This window comes from Polyodon spathula, chromosome 6 (genome assembly GCF_017654505.1).
Source record: "Polyodon spathula isolate WHYD16114869_AA chromosome 6, ASM1765450v1, whole genome shotgun sequence".
In the NCBI taxonomy this organism is placed as follows: Eukaryota; Metazoa; Chordata; class Actinopteri; order Acipenseriformes; family Polyodontidae; genus Polyodon; species Polyodon spathula.
Window position 1 is genome coordinate 47,697,146 of NC_054539.1, and position 27,142 is coordinate 47,724,287.

General features: G+C 34.3%; 2 protein-coding genes across 13 annotated transcripts in view; both read right to left on the bottom strand.

Moving 5' to 3' along the window:
• Positions 1-1,135: 1,135 nt before the first annotated feature.
• LOC121317258 (homeobox protein OTX1 B-like) lies at positions 1,136-7,083 on the bottom strand. 2 transcript variants are annotated; one of them, XM_041252985.1, is made up of 5 exons: positions 7,011-7,083; positions 6,750-6,817; positions 4,819-5,017; positions 3,817-3,968; positions 1,136-2,592 (listed from the first exon to the last, which is right to left on the bottom strand). In XM_041252985.1, the coding sequence occupies exons 3-5, from the start codon at positions 4,910-4,912 to the stop codon at positions 1,879-1,881; spliced, it is 960 nt and encodes a 319-aa protein (XP_041108919.1). In that variant the 5' UTR covers positions 4,913-5,017; positions 6,750-6,817; positions 7,011-7,083; the 3' UTR covers positions 1,136-1,878. The 2 variants fall into 2 exon arrangements, with proteins under 2 accessions (XP_041108919.1, XP_041108920.1); XM_041252986.1 differs by lacking the exon at positions 6,750-6,817 and having other exon boundaries at positions 7,011-7,066.
• A 4,616-nt stretch (positions 7,084-11,699) lies between these two features.
• ehbp1 (EH domain binding protein 1) overlaps positions 11,700-27,142 on the bottom strand; it is a 166,275-nt gene continuing 150,832 nt past the window's right edge. For all 11 annotated transcript variants that reach the window (XM_041252991.1, XM_041252990.1, XM_041252989.1 and 8 more), the window contains 4 exons: positions 20,195-20,294; positions 19,606-19,679; positions 13,226-13,340; positions 11,700-12,721 (listed from right to left, as the gene is read on the bottom strand). In XM_041252991.1, the coding sequence (XP_041108925.1) occupies positions 12,631-12,721; positions 13,226-13,340; positions 19,606-19,679; positions 20,195-20,294 (380 nt within the window). In that variant the 3' untranslated portion in view covers positions 11,700-12,630. The remainder of the gene's footprint in view (positions 12,722-13,225; positions 13,341-19,605; positions 19,680-20,194; positions 20,295-27,142) is intronic.

A 27,142-nucleotide genomic window follows, 5' to 3' on the forward strand; every position in this document is an offset into this window, starting at 1 on the left:
ATTAACCCTATTTTAACGTAATTACTGCTTGCGCTTGCAATAATTTGACCACGGCGTTTATTTGCTACTCGCGAGGTCGTTACCTCATTAGCCAGGTTAATAAAAGTATTTATTCTTCACCGAAGAATAAATACAAAGTTATATTGATATCAACCTGATGAGTGTCCAATAAAAACTAACTTTTTTAAAGCACTTCAGAGCATGGGGAATCAGTCTATACTTTCTACTGTGTTCACGTTTTGGACGTTTAACACTACTGTATATCTTGAGAGTTTAGGGAGTTAGATTCTTCCCACTGCAATACATTAAATCAAATCATTAACCTACCGGTACTCCCTTAACCGACACATTAAACAAATAACGCATGCAAAACGTACTGCAATTAGCGCTTTCAATTTTGTATGACGACTGGGACTTTTTACAAAAATCAAAACACTTCTGAAACTTTAAATGCAGAAATCCGATATTTAGTTATAATATAACAAAGTGGACACAGTATGGACATAAATAACTAAGATCGTAGAAGCTGGATGAAACTAGACAAGCGATATTAAAAAGTGGAACAGTTTAAAAGAAAAAGAAAAATACAAAATTAAAGAGTTAGGCGGGCTTTCTTTGCATATTTAGTAAACTAACAAATAGTGTATTATTTCATAGGTTCTACGACTTCACAATCATAAGTTAAACTGAGCGATTACATAACATGGCTGAGTAACACAGAGTAAAGTTTCTTCAAAAGCAACTTTGATATTTTGTCCAGCACAACTCAGTAGAACTATATATATATATATATCTATATATATATATATATATATAATATATATATATATATAGATATATATATGGATATATTTGTATACCTACTTACACATACGTAGCCCGGCTTTAAATATGTTCAACATTTCACTAGCATACTGAAATTGTTCCAGAATTGTTTTGCATGATAAATACAAAAAAAAAAAAAAAAAAAAAAATCAGTCAAGACCGTTAGACAAAGATGTACAATTGATGCTATTTTTTATTTAAATGAGGTTGCAACATACATCACTATAAACAATGCTCTAGCGTTTACTAAGAAGTTTAGGTCCGACTTGACTACATCCAATATTTCCATTGTGTTTTGCATTTTTTTTGTGGGGGGTGGGGGGGGCGCAAAGTAAAGTAAGAATTCAAACATTTCTCTTAAGATTTTACTACTAGGAGTGTTGTTGACATTAAATGATGTTCTACAGGACATTTACAGTGTTTTAGACATTATGGTTTGTTATAATTTAAAAAAAAAATGCAATCCAGTAACAAACAAATGTGGTCACTGTAACTGACCTAATTATATTTACAAATGTCCAGCTCCTTCATGCAGCCGACTCTCCCCACCCCCACCCCCCATCCCATCCTCAAAATAACAGTGAAAATTTTAAAAAAGTCTACACACAATTTGTATTGACTTGTCAATCTGTCACGTTTCAAAGTTTCTTGCAGCAAATCTCCCCTCAACCCTGCTGCAACAGCAGGCCTAAGCAGGTCTTGGAAATAATTTGCGCTTTGTAGTTTGGTTAAACCTGTAAAAACAAAACCTTACAATAAAACGTTCCTTTTGTTAAAACTTTTGTCCGGTATTCTGTGATCCACACTTTGTTAAAAAAAAAAAAAAAAATGAAAATCATTTCATTTAAAAAAACAAAATCACACCTGCACAGAGTGGAGAAAATATTTGGTGGTCAATGCTGGGGCAACTTCTGTCCACAGGAGAATGAGAAGGACTTTTGGTTAATTTTTCAAGGGATGAAAACTTTTGTATGTCTCTAACTCTATTAGACAATTAAGTTCATAAAAGCTTTATTGAAACAAATGAAGATATTTGTTGGTGGTTTCGTTTATTCACAAGACTTGAAACCTCCAGGATGCCTGATCTTTGTAGTCCAAGCAGTCTGATGTGTTGAAGTTGAGTTTCCAAGAGGATTGGTCTTTGTAATCCAGGCAATCTGAGGAGTTGAAGGCTAATCCAGCTCCTGTGTAACCCTGATGGTGATGATGGTGATGGTGGCCTGAGGACTGGCTCAAGTGATGGTGGGGATGTCCAGACATCGAGGAAGGCGCCATGGGGCTCAGTTGGTGGGGATGGTGGTGTGAGTGCATGGGAGTCAGGTAGGAGCTGCAATCACTGAAGTAGGAACTGGAAGGGGCTGGGTAGCCCTGGCTGTACCCAGTGGTCTGGCTGTAGGTCATGGGGTAGGAGGCTGCGGATGTACTGGAGACTGACCGCTGCATGCAGGAGGTGCTGGTGGGAGGAAGAGGGTCAGGGATAGCAACAGGTGGTGCTGAACCAGGAGAGATGGAAGCTGGGCTCCAGATGGACGACACAGGGTTGCTGATGGAGGTAGAGGTGTTGCTGATCCCAGTATTACTCGAGGTGGAGCTGGACGAGGAAGACGACCCTGAGCTGGACACGGTCGGAGGGGTAAACTGGCCGCTGGTGTCCGAGCCAGTGCTCTCCCTGGTGGGGGACGCTTTCTTCTTGGCTGGCCTGGCCTTCACGCCATTTCCACTCTGTTGCTGCTGGCGGCATTTTGCACGACGGTTTTTGAACCATACCTAAATGTAAAAAAAAGAAATGGGGGGCAAGTTCATCTAAAGAGTTCAGTTTACAATTCAAGCATTTACAGAACATCACCGTTTTGAATAACATTTAATTAAACAAATGGAAAATTGAATAGCAGTTAAGGAACATTTGCATTTCCAATGCTTACAGTGGGTCCTATTTCACAGAGCTACTGTGAAAAGCTACTTAATTACTAATTCAGAAGTCAGTGCCTAAAGTGGGCCTCTGTGCTCATGTAACCTACAGTAAATGTCAATATGTGTATATAAAAAACAAACAAAAACTCCAATGATATTGAACATTTATATATTACAGCTTAAAATAAGCAAATCAAAATCTACGTGTTTAAAACACATCCTACGCGAGTTGCAGCAAGTCTTTCTGCAATAGAACTAGGCTAGGTGATGGCATTCATGGTGTGTTTAATACACAACCAATAGCAACTACTTGGTACAGTGATTGGAAGGTTTTGCTTATTTTACATTTAGTTCAATTATGTATGTGTTAGCATTTAAAGTTTAAACCAAATTTAAAAAGCATTTAGCATTATTTGTTTGATTTGTTACAAACCACCACACGTTTAATCAATCACTTTGGAGTATTGCCCCTCTTGTAAGACACACAAACATAAGAAACCAGCCCCCGCACAAAAAACAAAAACAAACATTGGGCATTAAGGCAAACAAATACAAGCGTGCCAAAAAGGCGAGACAAAAACGTATACGCCCTCATTACTAATGTAGGTGTTTTGTATTTTAAAGCTAACACACACTTTGCATTTCCCTCTGAAAATGTATTTATATTTCAAAACGAGTCAGCAAGTGCCTGCCTCCAAGCTGTATAGAACACGTTTGACAGATAAGAAATGTAGTACAAAATGATTTAAAATAGAAGGAATATAATTTGAAACAAATGGAAAGACTTTCTCCATTTCAGAATCACCCTTGTGTTTCTCTCAAACTAGCAACGGCTATTCACAAGAGGGCGCCACTTTATTGGGAAGCTTATTTAAGATTTTTTTTTTATGTTGATCCACTAAAATTAAAAGTTTTGGTTCATTTTTTTAATCTTATGCAGTAAACAATTAAACAAAAGCTGCGGTTTTACGGCACATTACTGACTAGCTTGATATTCTATAATCGGTATAGGCAAGTAAACAATATTTCCCTCAATTATTAAAATCCTGGTAAACGTAAAATATTAATACGTGTACACACCTGAACTCTCGATTCCGGCAAATTGATTTTTAAAGCGACTTCCTCCCTCATGAATATGTCCGGGTATCGTGTTTTGCCAAAAAGCGATTCCAGAATGTCGAGCTGGGAACGCGTGAAAGTTGTCCTCTCCCGCCGCTGTTTCCTTGGAGTCGCTAAATATAACAAAACAAAAAGTTAAAATAAATAAATAAATAAATAAATAAATAAATAAATACATACATACAATTAAAATATATTGGTATCTACACCAAAAACAAACTAAGCCTAGGCCTATATTTTATTGAATATATCTTTGTTATTTGGAATGATGTTTCATGGTGACTTGGTCAGAATAGTATTTCGACTGAAAAGATAACCCTACCTGCATTTTTCAATTTTTATTATTTTTTTTAAACAAAAATGAGATTTTAAGAAGCATGAGGCACTAGAAAAAAACAAACAAAAACACTTGAATGGTAATTAGATTTATTAGTTTTACATAATTTAAGATTAGTCCTAATGCGCGCAGCTTGGACTCATTTTCGGTTTTTATTGCACACAACTACTTGCATCACCAATACACATTTAGAAATCCCCAAATAATTTGTCATTAGTTCCATTAAACTGTTACTAGCGGGGAGATGCCACCAGATCGGCGTAAGTAAATAGAGAACCCCTTAGTACCTAAAGTCATTTAAATGTATTAGAATCATACAGGGTATAGTTTTGTTTGTGGGATCTGGGATACATAGTCAAAACAATTTGAACACTGATGATAATTAATAAAAAATAATAATAAAAAGACAAACGAATCAAATTTCTCTTTACTTCTGTATGGGGTGGGGCTATAATATAATTTTTAAAAAACAAACACGTTTGATTTGACCTGCAAGTACAATTCAAAACATACGTTTTCAGACTATCGGATCGTACTGTGATGTCAATTTAAAGAACTCCATGCTTTCATATATTCACGTTGAATACGGTGGCAAATACGATACATGTTGCAATTTAAAAACTTACCAGGGTATCCGACAGAAGGGTGCAGTAGGTCCATGGCACCGCTTAGCCCCAGTCCGTTCATTCCGTAAGGGGGCTGTTTGAGGTATGACATCATGCTAAAAGCTTAACGTTTCCACGGACTCTGCTGTTTTGATTTAAGGGTTCCCACCCCCCAATCTTCCTTCGGTATTAATTCCGTCAGTGAGTTTCTTCAAGTAAACTGGAGAGAAAAAAATCCACATTGAAGAAATAACAACACACAGCTTATGGCACGCATGTTATAAACACCTTCAATGTTTATTTTACTTATTTCAAACAAGTGAATAAAACTAAAATCATATAACAATGACTCATAACACTGATTTAACATTATTTACAGTATACATTTAAATACAACCATTCTAATTAACATTGGCTAAGAAAAAAAATAAATAAAAAAAACGATGCTACTTAACATGCAATGTGAAGTATAGAAGCTAAATCAATTATTTACTAAAACGTATAGACCTGACCATTCTAATCATCTTGGACAATCGCTAAACGACGGACCGCGTTTTCATAATGCTGGTAAAACTTTATACATTATACACGTAAATTTATGAAACTAATTGATTTTTTTTGACAGATAAGAGAATAAAATGTGCCATTAAATTGTCTTAAGGAATTAATGAGAATCATTTGAACACAGGTTCCTTATTTGGTGTAAAAAGGCACTCCAATCGGGATACATTCAGAAGCATGAATATACCAACTTTTTTTTTTTTTTTGGAATGCACATACATTCACGTTAGAGCAGACTAATTTGCAGAATTAACCAACACTTTAATTAAAGACAGGTTTAACTAATAATAACAACTGCAGTGCTTGAAATAATACGTTAAAAATGTTTCATTTTTAACTTACATTTATTAGGAAAATCTTGTTTAATTATCACCTGCCACAATTAAGTTGTTACATTCCAATGTCAACGTAGACATGTTATTTTAGGAGTAGCAACCTAGGATAGCCTATAACTAAAGGCTTTTTGGTAGTCATATGCGTACTGTTAAGATTTATTTAATTTATGTTTTAAAATTTACCTCCCCCACCCCCAGCAATTACATATAAAACGTGTAATATTTAATGTTTAGTTTAATTCACTGTAACTTCTCCCTTTAAATAAAGGCAAGACCCGATCCCGTGCTGTGAAAATGAACCAGCAGTAAACCCGGCCTATTCTGTGTATTTAGATGTTTCCTAAACTAAATTTGTAGCGCCACAGGACGGAGATAAACTAGATTGAAAAGGCGAGAGCGCTGTGCAAATGAACACAATTACAATTTAGATTAGACCTCCGGGGAGACCATTTAAAAGCAGGGGTCTTATCAGCAAAATAAAATTAACAAAAAAACAAAACACGCCTCTCCAATTATCTACTAAATAGATTCAACATTTTTAATGGGCAAGCGGGCTCTTAAAATGTGTAATTTCCATGAGAATAAAATATAAACCAGACAAGCCCATACAAAAAAAAAAAAACTTGCACGGCAAGTTTTTCATAGCTCTAGCCAGCATTCGTATTTCCAAGTAGAGCGAACGGCTATGCGCAGTTTTTATTTTCAAATTGTCACCCGAGCTATTTATATCTGCGCAAACGTTTTAGATGTATGTATTTTCCTCTGGCTACTGTTCTTATTCAGAGTATAGCCCGATGTACTTCAATACAAGACAATTAACTCGAGTCTGTATCATTTCCTTCAGCCAACATGATTTACATTTAGTGGCTACATAAACCATGTAGTTCATTTATAACCGGCTGGTGATCATATATATACAATTAATATATAATATATATATATATATAGATATATATATATATATTATATATATAATATTAAAACTTAACTGAAATACAAGTTAATAAAGGAGTAGCCTACATATCAAAAATGCCCTCAGTTAAGATATAAACATACCTTTTTTTCAGCGTTCAATCGAAATAAACTCCTTATTTCCGCTCAAAAGATCCACGGATTGTACAAGTCTGGAATGCAAGACGGATACAAAAGAAATTAGAAGGAAAGCGCGTATCGATGTATGTCTAGTCTAAATAATGCATGCGTGTCTACCATATTGACAAAGACAGAATGCACGTGTTTTACGTAGTTCGGGTACTGTTGCAGCTGTAATCAGTGAAAGTTTGCAGTGTTTAAAACAATATAAATCAAACGCATTACCTTGCTTGGTAACTGTCTTGCGCAGTTGTTAAGGTGATTCCTAATGTAGACTGATGAAGATTGATTACCTTCTCTCTGTCCTATCCTTCTATGAGCGTGAGACACCTGCGGAACCGCCCACCCCCACCAATCTGAGCTCAGTTTTTAAATGATGGACAGCCATCTGAATCAATAGCGGTTAAGAGTGTTGAGGAAACACGTCCCCCTTCACCGAGCTGAACAGAGTACCACATAAACCAAGGTTTCGCAAAGTAAATCGGGCGGACAGATGACAAAAACAATATATTGTTTAGTAATTACACAAATTAATCTTTGGGTTTAGGTGTTTCAGATCATTTTTATTTTCTTGATTCGGCGTATTATGAGCAAAAAACTCCCTATTTTTTAATGTAAAGTATTTTGTTTTTAAACATTTCTAAAATATAATTATTTCTCCATCAGTGGCAGCATTTCAAATTTGATTTTGTTATTTTTATCCTTTAAAATTCAAGTGGTACTGCAGTCAGCTATAAACGAGTCAAAGCGGCGCAATAGCTTTGCAAAATCGTATTCATAAAATACACCGAGTCATTGTTTACCTTCATTTGTTGCACAGTTTAAAGTTTGCAGCTGACGATGCTGTTAGAACTTGCAGAAATACATAATGCTCTGCGCGCAAAAAGGGGAAAAAAACAAAACATTTCCCAGGTTTTTTTTTTTTTTTTTTGACAAATTCGTAAAAAGTTATTCTCTAAAATTGAACATTTTGTAAAAAACATAAAACCTAATACCCAATATTAGCCCTGTGTTTAAATGTTTGGCAATCAAAGCGGGAAAAAGGAGTTATGTTTACCAAAATGCAGCTTTCCATTTTCCACAAAGTTATGAGTTCTATTTTCTATAATGAGATTTGTTTTTATCCAGGATGAACATAAATATGTGTTTGGAGCGAGTGCGTAAAAAACAAGCATGTCCTATATACTTTAAAAATCTTTTCTTTTATTATACAAGCAACCTTATTAAAAAAAAAAAAAAAAAAAAAAGCCCAGAAAAAAATGCCAAAAACAAAAACATTTGTATTCCATTTTAATTTTTTTTTTTAACACCTCCTCATGAATATTGATGACGGGTTAATCCCCACTTAGAATTACATTTCGGAATAGTCAGCGTAAATTTTAATAGGAACCGTCTTTTCACAGAGAGGGACTACAATCGGAAAAGAAAAAGAAACCAGCCGACACCAAAAAATAAATCAAATCAGGCAAGAGAGACCAATGGCTGCATATCAAAGAAAGTACCTTTCAAGCGTCACTTTCCTAAAGAAATGCCAATAAAATACGGTAACAGAATATCATGGAGGGTGCACTGTTTCCTTAACTGTTTCTCAAAAGATCGGTGAGATCTTCTGAGGACCTTAACAAGGCTTTGCTCGCTCCTTTCGTTGATCTCACAAAATCAACTCATTCTAATTGAAGTTGGAGCTGAAAGCGAGCTAATGTTCAAAGCAAGTGACCGCCAGAAGAGCGAAATTACATTTTTGACTATATAGGACATCTAATCAAAGGCTGGGTTTACACGGTTCTTCTATAGTCCCAAAAAGTCATCGACACAAGCATTTTCTTAAAGAACAAAGATGCCGCGGCCAATTCACAAAAGAATAATAAAAAAGGAGAACTTTCAAAGAAAATGAGATAAAAAAAAATTCTTGCTGGGATTAAAAAAAATAAAAATAAAATCCAAGTAAAAATATATAGTCTTTACTGGCTTTGTTCATTTGCATAATAAAAGACCCTTTATCATATACAGATATGAAAAAAAAGAAATTGCAAGATTTCTATATACATCGTGTAACAATACTATAATCAACGACATTTCATGTTGTATAGCCCACATGTATGTGACGTACAGTTTCTCACTCGCAAGCCTGGAATCAAAGGTTTGTTTAATTTGAGAAACTGTAATACCGATAATATTTTAAATGTGGTTTTAACAAACAAAATAATGTATTCCTCCATTTTAACAACACCAGATTTGCAAACTGATTTTTATTCATGATCTCGGTTTAAGACGATGTGTATCAAGGTTATCAAATAGCACTAACCTTTTGTAATAAGAGTATTTGTCTAATCCCAAATTGCAGGCGAATTTTCTTAACGCTGAGCCTATAAAACCCTGGATTAAGGGAGTGAAGGGGGAAAAAAATATTCTCTGTCTGTATAGCTGGCAGGATTGTAGAAGATTGTGGATGTTTTTGGTGCTAAAACGACGATGCATAAAATATGAAATTGTTAAGCTCTCATAAAAAAAAAAAAAAAACTTCCCATGGTTTTTTTTTTTTTTTTTTCAAAAGAAGGAGGGAAATTCTACGGGATTCAATGGCCGGGGCTCCATGAAATCGAACTGATCAACACCTGTGAAGGTGAAGCTTACAGACTTCAAAGCTTTATACAAGTACAATGCACGGGAGATTTATCCATTCGCACAGATCGACCTAAGGTGTTTAACTGCCACGCTTCTTCATAGAAAATGTATGTTTTTCTTCTTCTTAACTTGTACAACTATAGGATTTTATGGTGTGGGGTTTAACCATTTTTTGTACGGTGTTCTTGTCATGACGTGTTATTGGAGAGTAGATATACAGGTAAGTAGCGCAAAACGTGACATTTAACAATTAGCATTACAAAGCAAAATGCGATTATTCTTAATTCTTCTATCGGTGTTGTTTTCAGTTGTAAGTTGACGGTATGTGATATTTCTACAAAGTATGAAACTTTATGCTTGAAATACACACAACGCGCCATTACAGACGATAGCGCACTTTGGACAACATACAAACACTAATATGACAAGGCTTGCTTCAATACATTTTAATTATTTATATTTGTAATTTAATGCTGTTGTGTTTATTTGGTCAATTAAACCAATTTCTAGGATTATTATTATATTATTATTATTATTATTATTATTATTATTATGTTAATATAATCAATTTATATATCCGATATATATAAAAAAACTGAGTGGTTTTGGTGTAATATTATATTATTTTTTGAAAAAATAGTGTAAGAAACTGATAGTCTGTCGCTCACAAAGGAAACCGTTTTCAGTCTATTTATATTCAATCTCGGTCCTTCGAAATACGTTAGACTAACGTCTTGAGTATATTGCAGACATTTTTGTGTGCAGCATACAATTTAAAACGATATTTAACATAATTCTTTAGCCTGTGGTAAACAACGTTCTGAAAAAAAAAACGATTCAATGGGCACACTGCTGAATACGGTCACCAGTAATAGAACACAATAATACAAAATAATAATAATAATAATAATAATAATAATAATAATAATAATAATAATAATAATAATAAAACAACAAAACAAAACGCCAGACGACATAATCTGGGTATACAGTCAAACCCAAGCAGAGAACAGATCAGCGAATTAATTTGAAAGTATAGAAAGGCCAGAGAGGATGTCAGCTGTCAAAACTTATTTTTCACTATTTAATAATAGTGACGAGCCGCGGCGAAGTGCATGTAGCCGGTGTCATTAAGAGGCGGCTCTTGATATATAAAACCCTTACTGCAAAAAAAAAAGGGACCGAGGGTAAACAGATGTTCGGTACAAAACGATGTCGTCTAATCTGCCTCTCAGGAATGAATAATCTGCATGAACCTAAATTAAAACAAAATGCAAACACTCATTTATACATGAATATGAAACACAGACGGAACCGCATCACAAGAAGAAAAATGCTGCAATTTAACATGTTACCTTTCTCCAGACTAATGTGATTTTTTTTTTTTTTTTAAATTTAAGACCACAGATATAGCAAACACTAAATACATTCATATATAATTCAACAAACATACACGACTAACTCTAAAAAAACTCTGAACTGTTAAAATATATTGGCTATTATTAAATACCAGAATCAGAAGTAAAATAAAATATTTGTGCATTACATACATATATAATGTACACACACACACACACACACACACATATATATCTATATATATATATATAATATATATATATATATATATATGCGTTTAAGATGCCCAATGTTTGCGAAGACCCGATTAATTATATATATATATATATATATATATATATATATATATATATATATATATATATATATATGCGATATATAATATATATATATACAAGTAGTTTGTTCATGTTTTTCTTTGTCAGAACAAGTTAAAGTTAATTTAAGTATTTTTTTTTTCGGGGGGGGCATATAATATGAATGCATTTTAACTTGCATTGTATTGGCTTGGCCTATAAATACGCATTTTTACAAATAAAATATTTTCTTTTTTTTTTTTTTTTTTAACAGAGAACAAACACAACAAACTGGAACCTAAGTACGTATACAAATCTTCTAACAATTGTACAGCCTTTTCATACATGGAAACTGACAAGGACTTGGTTACTCATTTCATGTGTACTAGGGAAGAAATCCCGCACATATTTTCCATGAAAATGTAGTCGAATTTTGAACTTTTACTCAAGGTGCAGTAAGTTGAAAAAGACAAACCATTTAAAAAAAAAATCTGTATTTCTCGATGTAGTTCCAAATTGTAGAGTTTAGTTAAAATTTGTAATCCTGTAGTCCTGCATTTAAAAAAAAAAAAAAAAATGCAAACGTAATACCAAACAGGCGAATTAGACCACTTCAAGAACAAAACATACAGTATGAAAACATTTCGATTTTATTAAGGACTCATTATATGACACTGGAATAAATAAACAGATGTTTCCACACAAATACAGCTGCACCAGATGTAAAACTTTTGCCAATTATATTTGCACAATATTTTTTTTTTTTTTTTTTTTTTTTTTTTTTAGTATACAATAAATATTAACAAAAGTCCTTAACCAAATGTACACGATAAAGATGTTACAATTATTTTACATGTATATCAAGTAAGGAAACACTGTAATAAATTATTATTTTCGACATTATGTCCTTTTTATTGTAATTTAAAGAAAACCTTTGCAAGTTTCTCAACCCCCATAGTTCACGCCAGCATTGGTAATCACATACGACATGGCCGTTGCATGTTTGGTTTGCAGTGTTTTAATAGCTGTAAACTTTTAATAATTACAGCAAGGAAGTTAAAACAATTCTAAGGATTTTAAATATAACAACAATTCTTATTTTATATGGGGTAAAAAATACTCATGCAAAAAAAATAAAAATAAAAATTAACATTGAATGTTGTGACTTTATATAAAAAATAAATAAATAAAAAAAGATATATTTCCTTTTATTTATGACATGTTCTTCAGCTCCTCAATCTATGTCTTGACCACATATAATAATTACTTATTATCCCGGATACACAATCAATTCGACCAATTTTCTATATGACCACATACATTTCAATTGAGTTTTTATGACTGAATGTACATTCAAAGTACCACATTTGTTGTTAAATAACCCCCCCTGGAACTCACTAGTAACAGGTGTAATGCATACAAGGGGTCATTTAAAACTATTGACAGAACATGTTACATGATGCAGAACCAAACTTCTATTGCCTAGGTTCACAAACTTGATTCAAATCTTTCAATAGTCACGATAATAAAGACCAGCGACGGCATTGGTTTTGCAGAGTTGGTAATTACTGAATGACACACTTCTCTTCTTTTTTTGCCATTTTGCCTTTGTTCTGTTCCAGAGTTCTTTCCAAATGCTCATCCTCCTCTTCTGCCCTGAAAACATTAGAACACATAGTTCTTTTAGCATTTACAGTCTGTGTACTACAAAACATTTAAGGCAGCTGATCTTCAGGAAATTCTTAAGTGTTAAAAATAACACACAGACACACACGGATATATACACACACACACACACACACACAAACACAATTACATGTTTCAAAGAATGCAACCTTGATTTATTAAATACTAATGCAATTCTAAAAGTGGTTTATTGCTTTTTGTTGTTAAGACAAATACAAATATAACAATGGCTAATAGCAACAAACTTGTTTAGTCCTATAAATTGTTTTTTCTAAGTATATCATGACTAATGTAAATATGAACTGGCAAAACTTAGCATACTGATAAAATGTCAAACTAAGAATAATATTATCGGTATTTAAACACCAAATACAATATAGGATTTGTTATAGTAACAAGAAGTAGAATACAAACATCAATTTCTTAGTCAGGTGTATGAATTTATTTCTGCCTTGACAGAACCACATAACTTACTGTTTTTCTTGGGCATCTAAATCCCTGACCAGTGCATCTCGCTTGTTAACCAGAATAACAAGCTCATCCAGCAGAAGCTGCTCTCGTCTCTTTTGAGCCTCAGTTTTTTGCCAATCTAAGAGAAACACAAAGTGAGAAAACACACATTTGTTACATCGGTAATTATAGAAAAACATATTTTTCTCTTTTTTACTGTTTATATTTTAAAGTCTCCGAGTTATAAATATTAAGCCATTTTGTGAATCAAATAAATGCAGGACATGTTCTGCAACTTAAAAACACACTTTCACACACAAGTTTTTTCCAGTACATGCATTAGGGCTAGTGAGGTGCCTTGAACATCGCAAACAAGAATTAGGCACCTGCTTTTCTTGAATGAAAAGCCTTGAAACACATAGCAATATGTACACTCCATCTGCTTTGAAAGACTATGATACAGCACTGTCACAGCTGCTCCTACCAACAACACAAACTATAAAACAAAATGCTTGAGAGTGTTGTAATGTATACATCAATCAATGAAGTAATGCTGAAAAATGTACTTAATTATTACAAACCTACCCCCGCCCCCAAAACAAACAAAAAAGTATTAGATGGTAAAAAAAAGGGTGGCCACCACATTCACTAAAATAGTTCATCATGATACATTTTTGAAGAATAATGAGAAATATTCTTCAAAATTTGTATCTGTTATTAAACAAGCAAAAAAAATTAAATAGGAATAAACGTTTCTTCTCTCATTCCGTCAAATTGCAACAGTTGGGTACATTTCACGCTGTGCACCATATGTTTGTCCTCAAAGATCATCTGAATACTCATTTAACCTCAGGTTCTTTGAAGTCACTTGAAAAGTAAAATTAATGTTTTCAACATTTTAAGTTATTTACTAGGCAGAGTTGTATTTCAAATAATCTCTCTCTCACACACACACACACACACACACACACACACACACACACACACACACATATATATATATAAATATATATATGCACACATACACACACACACACACACACACACACACACACACACACAAAAACATGTTTAAATGTAAGCTATTTGTTGCAATTCAAATGGCTGGTGGAGAGTCATGCAGCAAATGTAAAACTAAGGATCTTGCAGGAAAGGGGAGGGACCTGCTCTTTCTAGAGGGCTGATTCTACCAGAACTTTTAGTAATTTGCCATGTAATGTCGACTACTTCTTTAAAAATAGTACTACTGTTTACTGCCTGAACAAAAAATGTATTAAGAGTCAGGCAGAAGTCCAAATCCTCACTTTAATTGTCCTTATGCCCTGGTTCTGTTGCCCCAGCAAAATCCCCACTTGAGGCAAAAGTACAGTGCCAAGGGAGGAAAGGGGAGAGGGCACCAATAAAAAACTTTTAAAGAATGCTGCATATCTGAAAAGAATATTTTGTCATACACCTCCGAGCCAAGAACCAAAGTGTTCCCCTTCCTCAGCAGTCAGTGGGAGCATGCAGCTGTCAATCAGAAGGCAGGCTTCCCGCCCACCTCATTAGGAAGGTAAACAATGAAAAGAAGGAGCAGTAGATGATGAGAGACATAGCAGAACAAATGAGGACCAGGAGGGAAATCAGACACCAGCTTAAAAAAGCAACCGCTCCCCCCAAAAAAAACTCAGAGCAAAGAGTGTGTGCAATCCTTTTGGATTACTCTCTTCCCTCTCTTTCTCCATTGCCCTGGGCAATCACGTTAAAACTCACATGGCTGGTGCTTATTCAGATAAACCTAACAATGCACACCAATGGTTACCATGTGAATCTTCACAAGTCACACAAGAATGCGCTGGTTCAAATCCCCATGACCCCCCTCCAACACAAAATGTATTCAAGAGAGCAAACTGCTCAGCTTTATGCAAGCAAGTAGTTCTTCAGGGAGTTCTGGTTTATATTTACAAATTTAGAATGAGATACATCTCCATATAATAATTTGAAGGCAGTAAAGTACACACACAAAGCGCTATTTTGTTTATATGGGAATATTATAGTGAAGATTCTTTGACAGCCCCCCCCCACCAGTTGTTCTACCAGGCAGCAATATGGCATTTTACATATATTATACTCATTATGCCAGCGCAGATTTTCTAAAAATGGAAATAAAGTTAGTATAAACATAAAATGCATACTTTACGCAAGGCCGTAGCCAGCTATGAGGCAACCGAGGCACGGGCCTCGCTTAAAATCATAGTAATCATTATTTACTTATGCTCTCTTACACTTTGCCGCAAAATAAAATGCATTTCATCCCTTGTTGTGTGCATGCATTAATTTCCCACTGATATCTATAGCCTATGTGCTCTTCAAAATCTTCCACTGTCATTGCAGACTGCAGAGACACCGCTTAGTTCACACCACCATAGCAGTTAAACGTGTTCAAAAAGGTTTCGAAATGACCAAGGCTTATTAGCAACTTATTAGCAAAGGTGAGGCAAAGTAATAATGTTGATTAGGAATAAGCATATATCAGCCTAATAATATGGAATAATAAATTCCTTTGGTAGCCCGCAGTTTAGTAAACCCAGCTTATTAATATTCTAGCACTAAGCCGCTAGTGGAAGCAGCTTGTAAACTGCAGTATAATAGGGGGGTGTGACACTGTGCATGGGCAAGTGCCTCTGTGACTTTTTCATGGCTGGCTATGGCCCTGCTTTAAGTAGAAGTCGGTAACAAAAACAGTGAAGTTATTTGCAAGCCATGCTATTAAAAAATACTTTAAAACAGATCCTTCTCTTGAGGTTATTATGTCACCCGCAATACATAATGCACTTCTTAAAGAAAGGTTCACTTTTGAACACAGGGTTACCTGCCGAACAAAGGCCAGGTCAACATCAGACGACAATAACTGGTGAGATTCCAAGTAGCGTCTCCAAATACAATGTGCAATGTTGTAAAACAATCAGGCTAATCACAAAAGGGATCAGCGTATATATATGTATATGTATATGTGTGTGTGTGTGTGTGTGTATATATATATAATACAGATGCACGATCCGCTGTGTTATTTTTCTTTCAGATTTTCTAGGGCTTTCACAGTATTTAAGTGACTGAAAAAAAGTTCCCATACCCTTAAACCATTTTTTTCTTCTTTAAAGGGTTTAAATGTCCTTTAGTAAACCATCAAGATTTCTATAAAACTAGGGGCTGTACTTTAATGGAAATTAACACAGTTTTTTGTGAAGGGTGCACTGGGGATTGCAATCGAGTCTTATCTTTAGTTCCAGTCAACTAGCAATCCTGAAAGAGTTTGCAACATCATCAGAGCAGGCCATTTGATATGATTCTACTGCTGAACCTAATCAATCTGTGGAATACTGTGGCTGGGCTGTGTAACAAAGCTAAAATAGATTTACAAATGGGGTTTTAGGGGATAAGCTCCTCCATAGGATTACATATTGATTTTAAATATATATAAAAAAGCTTATCATATAAACCGTAACTACAAAAATAGTGAACCTATGCATAAATCCCTTTAGAAGAGCGTCCTCTTTCAAATACAAACCAGGAGTGAATCAAGTCGTACAAAATACTGAAAAAAAAGATCAATTTCGTGGGAGAAAAATTAAAAAGCCACGTTCTAAAGACTACCCCTGGGTGTGTAACACTAAACCACAGCAACTTTTCTAAGCAAATATTAAATACGGCAGGACAAACAACAGCGCTACCACAAGATTGTTCAGACTTTGTTTTAAATATTTTGTTACCCAGTTATCACTGCTGTAAATTCACTGATTGCATGCAGAAATCCAGGATCATTTCTTTCCACTTCTATAATCTGTTAATAAAAGTTAAGACCTTTACCATAATTCACAATCCCTTTGTTAAATAATAACCCAATTTACATTATTCTATTTATTTATTTATTTATTTATTGGCAAAGAAATGTTATTTAATTGATCAAGATGTATGATTCAATTATTTACACTACACTGTACTGAGTGGGTCACAGTCTTTTATTGAAGATGGAAGCCAGTGACTCCATAAGATTTATTTCAACAGAGCCCGTTCTATCTTTAAAACAAATCTTATCTAGCTCTTCTCCCCACACCCCAGCCTTTCAACTCCTCAACTGTCCACACATGGTATTTTATCAACTGGCCACATGAAAACTGTCCACACATCACAAAACAGCACAATGGTTTACAAATAGGTACTCGGACTGTCCAAACACAAGCTACCCTAACAGGTCAAGCCCGGCCCATGTCTGATAAAACTGCCTTCACCTTCCATCAGTGGGTCTCTGCATGATCACTTCAAAAGTCTATGTTTCTCTGTCATCAACTGGCCAAGCAAATCAGCAATTACCTGTCTGTATTGCACAGTCATGAATGAACCTGTTGGAGCACTAAATAAGAAATGATGTGCACTCTTCCCTCATCACTGGGTCAGAACTATCTGTCTCTTAGAAGAAAGCCCTACCTTTGAATGTTAAGTGCCCTTTTAAAAAAAAGAGGCAGATAAGTTATATTCAATAAATTCAAGAAGTTGAAGTGCAACAGTCTAGAACAACACGGGCGTCTGCACAAATGTATGCAGTCTACACTCACTCAAAGGACTTGAGAAAGTTAACACAACCCAGTTTGAGTCTTAATATAGCCGTTCAGTGACCTTTCAGAAACGAGTTTTAGAGGCAGTTTGACCGATCAAACGGAAAAAAAGGCATGCTACCTATTCTGTAGCTCTTATCTGTCTTCACATGATTATTTAAATATGTGTGATTGACACATCCTAATACAATAGGAAATAACTTATTAGGTGAAAATTAAACACCACCTATATTTGGAGTGTACAATTTAATAAATTAATAAATAAGGCATGCCGATGGATGTCACAAAGAAAACACTGAATATATGCTTCCTTTTTCCCCATTATTTTCGCCATCAGTGGCGTTGCCAGACTAATTAGAATTGATTTTCCATGGATCAGGTACCTTATCAGGTGAAGAAAGAAATTACCATGGTGAGAAAAAGGGTTAAGAGGTCAAAATGGAATAGCAAAATCAATTAGCATTGATTGTAAAAGGTTCATTTTGCAAAAGAGGGCACAGTCAAAAGGATTAGTTAAAGCATACAACACAAAGGGTTTTGTCTCCCTGTCTTCTAAACAAATGTGCAGAAAAAACACCCATCTGCTATTGTTTTATTCTTTTATTGTTTTATTAACATGGTAACTTTAAATATAATTAAACTTAAATAATATATATATATATATATATATATATATATATATATATATATATATATATATATATATATATATATATATATATAAACACACACACACACACACACACACACAGACACAGTGCTTTCTTGCTATAAGGGTCTCGGTTATAACAAGCCTCGATATAACGCTCCTGCAGCATGTCCCCCAAATCCCTATACTAGTGAGTCATTGAATATTTCTACAGTAAATACAGTACCAGTGTTGTTAAAACTGAAAACAACTTCTAAGTATAACTTCCGTTTCTGTCTTTCCCTTTTGATACAGTATCTGAACTGAAGAAAAGCTGCGCTGGCACTTTATAAAGACGTCTTATTCAGCATTTGTTTTATAACTAAATAAATACAAGACCTATTATGTGGTTACCTTTCCTAATGCAGTTATTTTTTTTGCTGCGAGAGGAGTTGCAGCTTTCTCTGGGAGACGAGATGCTTCAGCCCCGCCCAGAGAGTCGAACCTGGGGCGAGTCTGTTCCCTCTTCCCCTCACTGGAACCGCTCTCTTTCTCGCACTTGGTTTGCTTGTCTGTCACTTCAAACTAAACTCCTGACCACCACTTAGCCAGGCTATTTATAGTTTAAAAACTGCTAATTAAAATGATCCACTAGTGGGAATGTTACCTTTTTTTTGTAAAAAATATAGCGTTGATTACATGGTGCTTTATGCACGGTTAATTCACGGAAATTCACATTTTTGCTTCGCTATATGTGCACTGTAGAGAGGGAGTTATTTTATTATGTATTTTAGTTAGATGTGTGTTGTTATGTGTCCCACGCTGCCCCCCACCCCCTCCCGTTTATAACGCTCTTCGGTTAGAACGCTCATATTGCGCTGTGTGTGTGTCCCCGACCCACGTTATAGCGAGGGAGCACTCTCTCTCTCTCTCTCTTGGTTACCTAATTCTGGGATATTAAAACAATAAATACTGAAAAGTTTCAGTGAAAAATTATAAAACAATAAAAACAATAGAATACAATTTTCATGTGGAAAAAATAACTTTAAAGAAAAATGCAAGTTCAGGAACAAAACCACACACAATTTATATATATATATATATATATATATATATATATATATATATATATATATATATATATATATATATCCTAAAAAGCACCAGTGTTTTATGTCTCTTACCTTCGATTGCAAGCATCGCTCTCAACTCCCGGTTCAGCAGCTCAAACCGTCTCTCAAGATCATGTTCCTTTTCCCTAGGCAAGTTGTAAAAGTTCATCAATATGTTAATTACGAAATCATTAAACACTTAAAGAAACCTTTAATAAAGATTGATTTAAGGACTCACCACCACCCTTTCTCCTAACATTAATCTACTTCAAAATACTGATACACAACCCCAAACCACAAGTGTCAAAAAAGAAAGAAAGAAAAAAAAAAAGAGTTAACTTGCACTGATTATGCTGTAATTTGGCTTCCAGTGTCATTTGTAATAATGACAGAATGAAAAGATAATTCATACCAGACTATTAAGTTTGACAAGTTTATTGCCGTAACAAATGTTACCAAATGAGATATATATATATATATATATATATATATATATATATATATATATATATATATATATATATATATATATAAAGTGATTCAACATTCTAATAAAACACTCTAACCTTAGGAAACTTTTATACTATTTAAAGCAGAACTCTCATTTACGAAATAATTTTAAATTGGCTTTGCCAAACCATTTCAGAAAGTGAGAACTCACAGGAGAGAAAGCTGATTCTGTCTTCGGATCAAAGCATTTTTTTTGTTTACCAACATAAACCATTCCTGCATCATGGCATCTTCCTCCTCTTTATTGTTGCCTGAAAACACACAAAAAAAAAAAAACAACAAAATGAAAAAAATAAAAAGGAAAGTAATTTAATAAAAAGCTTACCACTGTGAAAATTGTGTTGAAAACCGCCAGGAATTGAGGCAACACAAGTTAGTGTGATGAACAACAATGTAAGATAAACACACATGTGCTGGCTTAAACAAATACACACAAAATGATGTTGAGCTGACAATAACATTATACTTCCTGTAACATTAATTAAAACACAAAAATATATTTGTATAAATGTGTTCTTTAAATTAAAAAATCATGCTCCCTTATTATAGTATAGTATTTTTGTGAGAAATGTATTGAATTATAACACGGCGAAGATGTGTTTCTATGGCCAAATATTATATACGTAACAGTGTCAATAGAAGACACCACAAGCTATCACAATATATAAGCTTAGATTACCATATTTGTACAAGCAGGCACACAATTCTAAAATGCAGCCAGCAAGGGCAGTTCTTCTGTATAATTCAGCGTGACTGTAACAACACAATTTTAATACCTTTAAACTTGAATACAATAGATATCATATTAACACTTAAAGTGCAACTAACAAAGAGCCTCAAAACCTAAATTCTCCCCAGAGGCTTAATTGTTGCTGTGTTTCAATAAGAAAATCCCAAGTGTTGACAGACATATGGCTGTGGTTTTAAATCATGGAACATATTAAAGGCATAACACATTATTATTATTTTTTTAGAATTTGTCACTATGTTTGTTCTGTTGCTAGAAAACCACTCCAGGTAGATGTCCAGAGAGCCACGCAAGTTTCTGAAATTGTGGAAGTCTAGCACATACACACAAATATAAAAAAATGTGTACCTCTAAACCTCAAACCAAAACTATATACTCACATATACATATCCCGTTCATTCACAAGCCCTCAGTCACACACACAGTAACAAATGAATAGTATTACTAATTTACATTGCTTTTGTCTACAGTAGGAGTCCAATAAAGTTTGACTGCCAGCTCTAAAGAACAAATAGCATAATAAAAACTAGAAAAAGCTTTAAACTGTTGTGCGTGTGTATAGGGTTAGGTTTATCCATTTTGCAAAAAATGACAAAAAAACTAAAAACTTACAGCTGGTAAGCAATGTTAATAATCCATGTCTCAGTGTTTCTCATCTATGAATCAGACATTGACTTTTAAAAAAACACTAATTCTGAGTAATTAGAGTACCTTTGTCACCTCATACCTCATGTCTGCAAAATAACGCGTTTCCCGTAGATATCATGATAAACATAATTCAATTTGACGGACATTATGCAAACCACTGTCATCAAGGCATTTTCACGCTTTCTTTTTAATTTTTTTTTCAGGCAGGAAGTGTGAAAAAAGCTAACCTAGGGGTTAACCTATTGTAAAAAGACAGGTCCCATTTACTAACATCAATATACTGATTTTTTAAAAATTTTAATTGATGACCTATCTATTATTCAGAAGCCTAGTGAAGAAAAATATTCCATTTTACAGGGCACTTATTCTGGCATTTTATCTGGTCATATATTTCTACGCCAAACTGGTGCTCCCATAGATATAAAAAATATAACTCTGGGGGGGCTCCAATTGAGACAAAGCATTTTAATACCATGCCCTATAAAAACTACACACTGCCAGTAATGCGAATGGTTCATAGTCCCATGTGTCTTCATAACATTGTATTGTTTGTTATTTAAAGTGACACATCATCATAACTTGCCCTTATTCCTGAAACTAAGTCAGCTGCATGATAAAATAAATAAATAAATAATCTGCATGAGGCAAGTGTGCTGGATAATAACAGTTCACGTTTAAATAAATCATTAGTAGTTTTAACTATGTCTCAGAGTCTTTTCAACTTTGGGTTCCAGGAAAAAAAGCCAGGATAAAGGAATAAAAAAAATAATGAAAGAGAGCCATGTCAACCTAGTGCCAGTGACACTGGTGCCACTGCTACTTTTAATCTTACATTTAAAGTTTATTAATCACTAATTGATTGACTATGTTCACTGTTAAACAACAAGTCCTAGCAGATATTACAGTAGATATTGCTAGCATTTTGTTCCATGGACAAGAAATTATTTTCAAAAATTGCACATGGTCTAAATAAAGCCATAGTCTTAACCCTGTATTGAGAGTTACCAGAATATTAGTATCTAGTTTCATAACATAAATGATGTCAAGGAACTAAGTGAGGCAGCTGGTACAAAAAAAAAGTAAGAAAATTATGGTTACAAATAAGCCATGTAGCTGGAAACTCAGTTTTTGTTTACATACCCTCAAATGTACAGATAATATACACAAACATAGTTCAAGTCAGTTACATTATAGATAAAGGTAAATAATCATTATTATATATTTACTTTGAAATTGAAATGTAACCCTGCTGAGTGGTAAACTGCAGCAATTACAAAATAACAAACTTTCAACAAATTGTACAGATTAATTCACAATGCCACATAAGTGATTTTTCCAGCTGCTTTATGTTTTCTGGCTTTAAAGTTAGGCGGATATGAACAACACAAATCCGTGGGCTGTGACAAAAGTAGTAAAAGCATGATGAAAGCTACAAAACTTGAGAGGAAAAAAAGCTTATCATTCAGAAAAAAAAGCCGATTGTCCAGTAGGAAAGCCTGTTCTAATCAGGGAAGTGACATATGACTTTGGATCATCTTGGGATTATGGTAGTTAACTTTAAAGTGAGCCATGCTGGACTATAAACCTGTGTGCTCTAACAGAACAAATTTATTGTTGCCCCTGAATTTAACCGGCAATTTTGTTTAATTTAATCTGGCCTAAACCAAAATACACCAGCTCCAATTTCAAACAACTTTGTATGCATCATATTTGGAAAGAAAGCCCCTATAGTCACCACCAGAATGTAAACCCAAAGAATGGGCGAACACACTGTCTCCCATCTGAAAAGCCACAGCAAGGGAAGGAAACAGTTTAAATAGCCTGCAGGCCAGGCAAGTACACTATTATGTAAGCAAGCCTCAATGGCCCACAACAAGATTAGCGACTTGGCCACTGCTGCATTCAAACAAAAATAATAATCATGGACATGAACCTACTGTATATTCCTGGTGGAAGGGTGTTTTTTCTTCTTTTTAAATTGCAGGTTTACCATAAAAAGCTCTGCATGTCTGTAGTGCATCCATCAGTCACTCTGCGATAATTTTGCTGAAATTGTATTTTTTTAATGCATAATTAAAAAAAATAATAATAAGAGGAAACTGGCAATGCATTTATTTATTCTGAATCATAATTGCAGTTAGTGTTACATCATCTTTTTTTTTTGTTTAGTGCTTATTAATATATTTAGAACTAAACTAAGCTAGATATCTCACAGTTGACAAATATTATAATTGTTTCACCCTTTTCAATGAGTACATTCTCAGTTTTTGATTAAAAAAAAAACAACCCCCCCCCCCCCCAAAAAAAAACCCACACTTTTAATGGCATTAAACAAAGGACCATTACAAGTTAGTCCCGATTTTCAAGACCCGGGTTTCTTTAATCAAAAACAAACCAAAAATAATATTAAACCCTGTGACCACAGCAAGCTTTTTAAATTTTTTATTCAACCATTTGCTGTTTAATCCAATACCAGTAATCCAATTTGTGCACCAGACTTTTAAGGGGCAGAATGTAACTTCCCATGCTTAGCCACTTTTGAACATGCTATATATTTTCAGAAGAATACTGCGTGCTTCGCTTTAGCCCAACTGTTCGTTGCTCTAATGTCTTGAGGAAAAAAGAACAAGATGAACATTGTTCCTGCTGATTAAGTAAGAGCTCATTAAAGAGCTGTCAGTGCCATACTTTGAATATGCATGAAGCATATAATCAGATCTAGTACTGTCACTAGAGGAGAATACGGTAAGTATAAAGGATTGATTTAATTACTTAGAGTGGGCTGCGGTGTGGAGCAGTCTTGTTAGCACTGAAGAAAAGCAGGCTGTATTCTAGTCTTGTTAGAAAAGGTAGTTTAGCTTCTGTTACAATACCTAAGCTGAGGATAAAGCACTCTGTACTGTTGTTTAAGGGCAGCCGCTGGTCTAAAATGGTCGCAACACATTTTTCTCTGGTTTAACTTAACCTGGTGAACCACTATCTCAATCACATGTAACCTCACATCCATAGCACTGCTTTGAAATAACTAAGTTCTATTGTCTTTGGGTTAATCGAAGCACAAACAGAAATACTACAAAACCGGTGTCAAATAACAACTCATCAATAATGTAGTCTTTTTAATAGCTGAATATTGAAACAAAGCAAATAGTTAAATCTGTCCAATGGATGAGTTCAATGACATGTTCTTTTTGTTCTAATTATGTAGGTATAAAAATATTGAAAATGTCTACACGACTCAATTTGATTTATTATAAAATGATCAGGGACACATTTAAACATTCTATTAGAGTTTTTTTTTATTATTTAATTTATCTTTTTCTATTTAAAAGGTTTTGAGTGACAGAATTAAATACACATTTCTCCATGCATTTCATGAGACTGGCAAACAAAAAAGGTTTTTCTGAGGTGTTTCTTAATGGGTGCAGGATGACTATATATACAAAGTTATCGCAGATCCTTTCATGTAATTGTCTGAATGTGTATTTTGTGAGAACATATCGTTATAACCCGGGAAGATAAATACATTTCTACAGCTCTTCTACGCAGTGCACAAATACCCTTCAGTAAACACCACACTCCCCAGAAGCAAGAGGATAACAACACCCAGCTAATAACACTGGCTAAAGCAAACACGAGTCTGACGACAGATTTCTTTTTTAATCCAAGTGTTAATTTCATTACACCCTGCATGCCTCTATGCCTGCAGTTCTACTGACTTTAGCATCACAGATACCACAGGAAATTATACTGAAAAATAAATCAACAAAAAATGCTTTTTCGGCATTGAAAATTGGTTATTTGGTTTCTTGACAAATATAAAAAATTCACCATCTTTTAACTGAAAAAAAGATGCTTTGAACAATCACTGCATCTCAAGTTTAAATAAAACAAAAAAGACACCTAAAGATCCACAGAAAAACTGAGTCTCCATATCATGCCTTAAAAAAATATTTCAGATAGCATGAATTCAACAGCTGCACAAGGTTTCAATAAACCCCCCACAAAAGCAAGTCATGAAGCACATATTTCCTCTTTATGGAGGACATTAAATTAAGCCTAGTTAATCACATTGTACACTAACTTGCCGCAACTTCATTCCAAATGAAATCATAGCTCTCAACACAAAATGGGTGAATGAATGTCTGTCTTTTTTATTATTTCTTTTTACTGTATAACAACAGTGAAACCTATTACAGGTTGTTTTACTGTGGTGAGTACAAAGGCAAAATCAGGGACCTTGTGAAAAGCAGAACACTTCAAGTAATTAATACAGCAAGAGGGGCAGATGAGAGATGAATGACAAAATCACCTGGTAAAGCAGTAAAAGGTGTTGCATTAAGTCTTTTACCATACATACAAAACATTACAATACAATACAGAGAAACCAGTATTTTAGCACTTGTCTTCAACAGGCTCTCCAAACCTTGCAACGACGAGAACAGAAACCTATCCTAGCTAATAATCTTGTAACAAAAGCTAAAAGACATCATCCTATTAACTAGTGATCTCAACTGCTAATGCCGAGTACTTCCTGGTGCCTTTTATGCAGAACGTTGCATTAAAGGAGCACTAAACATTCACTGGGAACACAGACCTCATTCACCTTTTATCAGTGTCTCTTGTTGGACAACTATGAGTGGATCCAAAAGGTGTCATTGATATTATGGAGTGGAAATTAATCAGAAATTTCTCATATTTCCCTTGTTACACTAATTTACTTTTTGTACAAATTTTACCCTTTTAAAAGTTCAAATTCAACCCCCTGTTGCACTCTTTTTAGTCGAGAAAATTCAATGAGCGAGCCAAGTGAAAAGCATCAAGTCCCAACACAAAAAGCGTCCGAAATTCTCATTTAGTTGTCTTTATTTTGCTAGCGCCATGTGGTCCTTGAAGATGTAGAAAACACGGGAAGCTGAGTAAAGATCAGAGCAGGCTCATTAGCATTCTGACAAAATTGGAGTGGCAGCGATGTATAGTTTGCCTACTTTACCATTTTCTGAAAGCTGCCGGTGGTAAGCTCTCTATTTCATTGTGCCTTTGTCTTTTCTTGGGGTTTTCAGCGCAGCGGGGTATTTGCTAGCCCCAGGTTGCACAGAGAATTATGGAAAAAAATGTCCCTGTATATTTAGACTGTGATACAACTTCTCAATCCTGGATCACATTTTTATTTTTTATATATATATATATATATATATATATATATATATATATATATATATATATATAGGGCTTCTGGTTTTTGGTGTTTATTCATTTTATTTTCAGTGTTTATTTTTAGCTATCTTCAAATTTTATGTAAATAATTTTTTTAGGTGCTTCGTTTATGATATACTGTATGAAATTTGTGTTTTTGGTTACTTTCCAAAATGCTTAAGCATTTTTTTTTTCTGTCAAAATATGTAAAGTAGTAATTCAACAGTACTTGTACGCTTTTTATGGTAAACCTGCAATTTAAGTACACTTAAGCTGTCCCTTCTTTCCTTTGCTGTCTTCCACCACGAAATCCCTCTGGTCACGGGCATATTCTTATGGGGTTTTTGCGTGGAGGTTTTTTTTTTTTTTTTTTAACATTTTGCCACAATTTACAATTCTGTTTTAAATCCTCTGTATCTTAACTGTAATGCAGCTTGAAATCCTGCTAATAACCCTCCATTCCTAAGCAGAGTCTCCAATAGAAATGTAGGAATGTGCTGTCACTCAGTA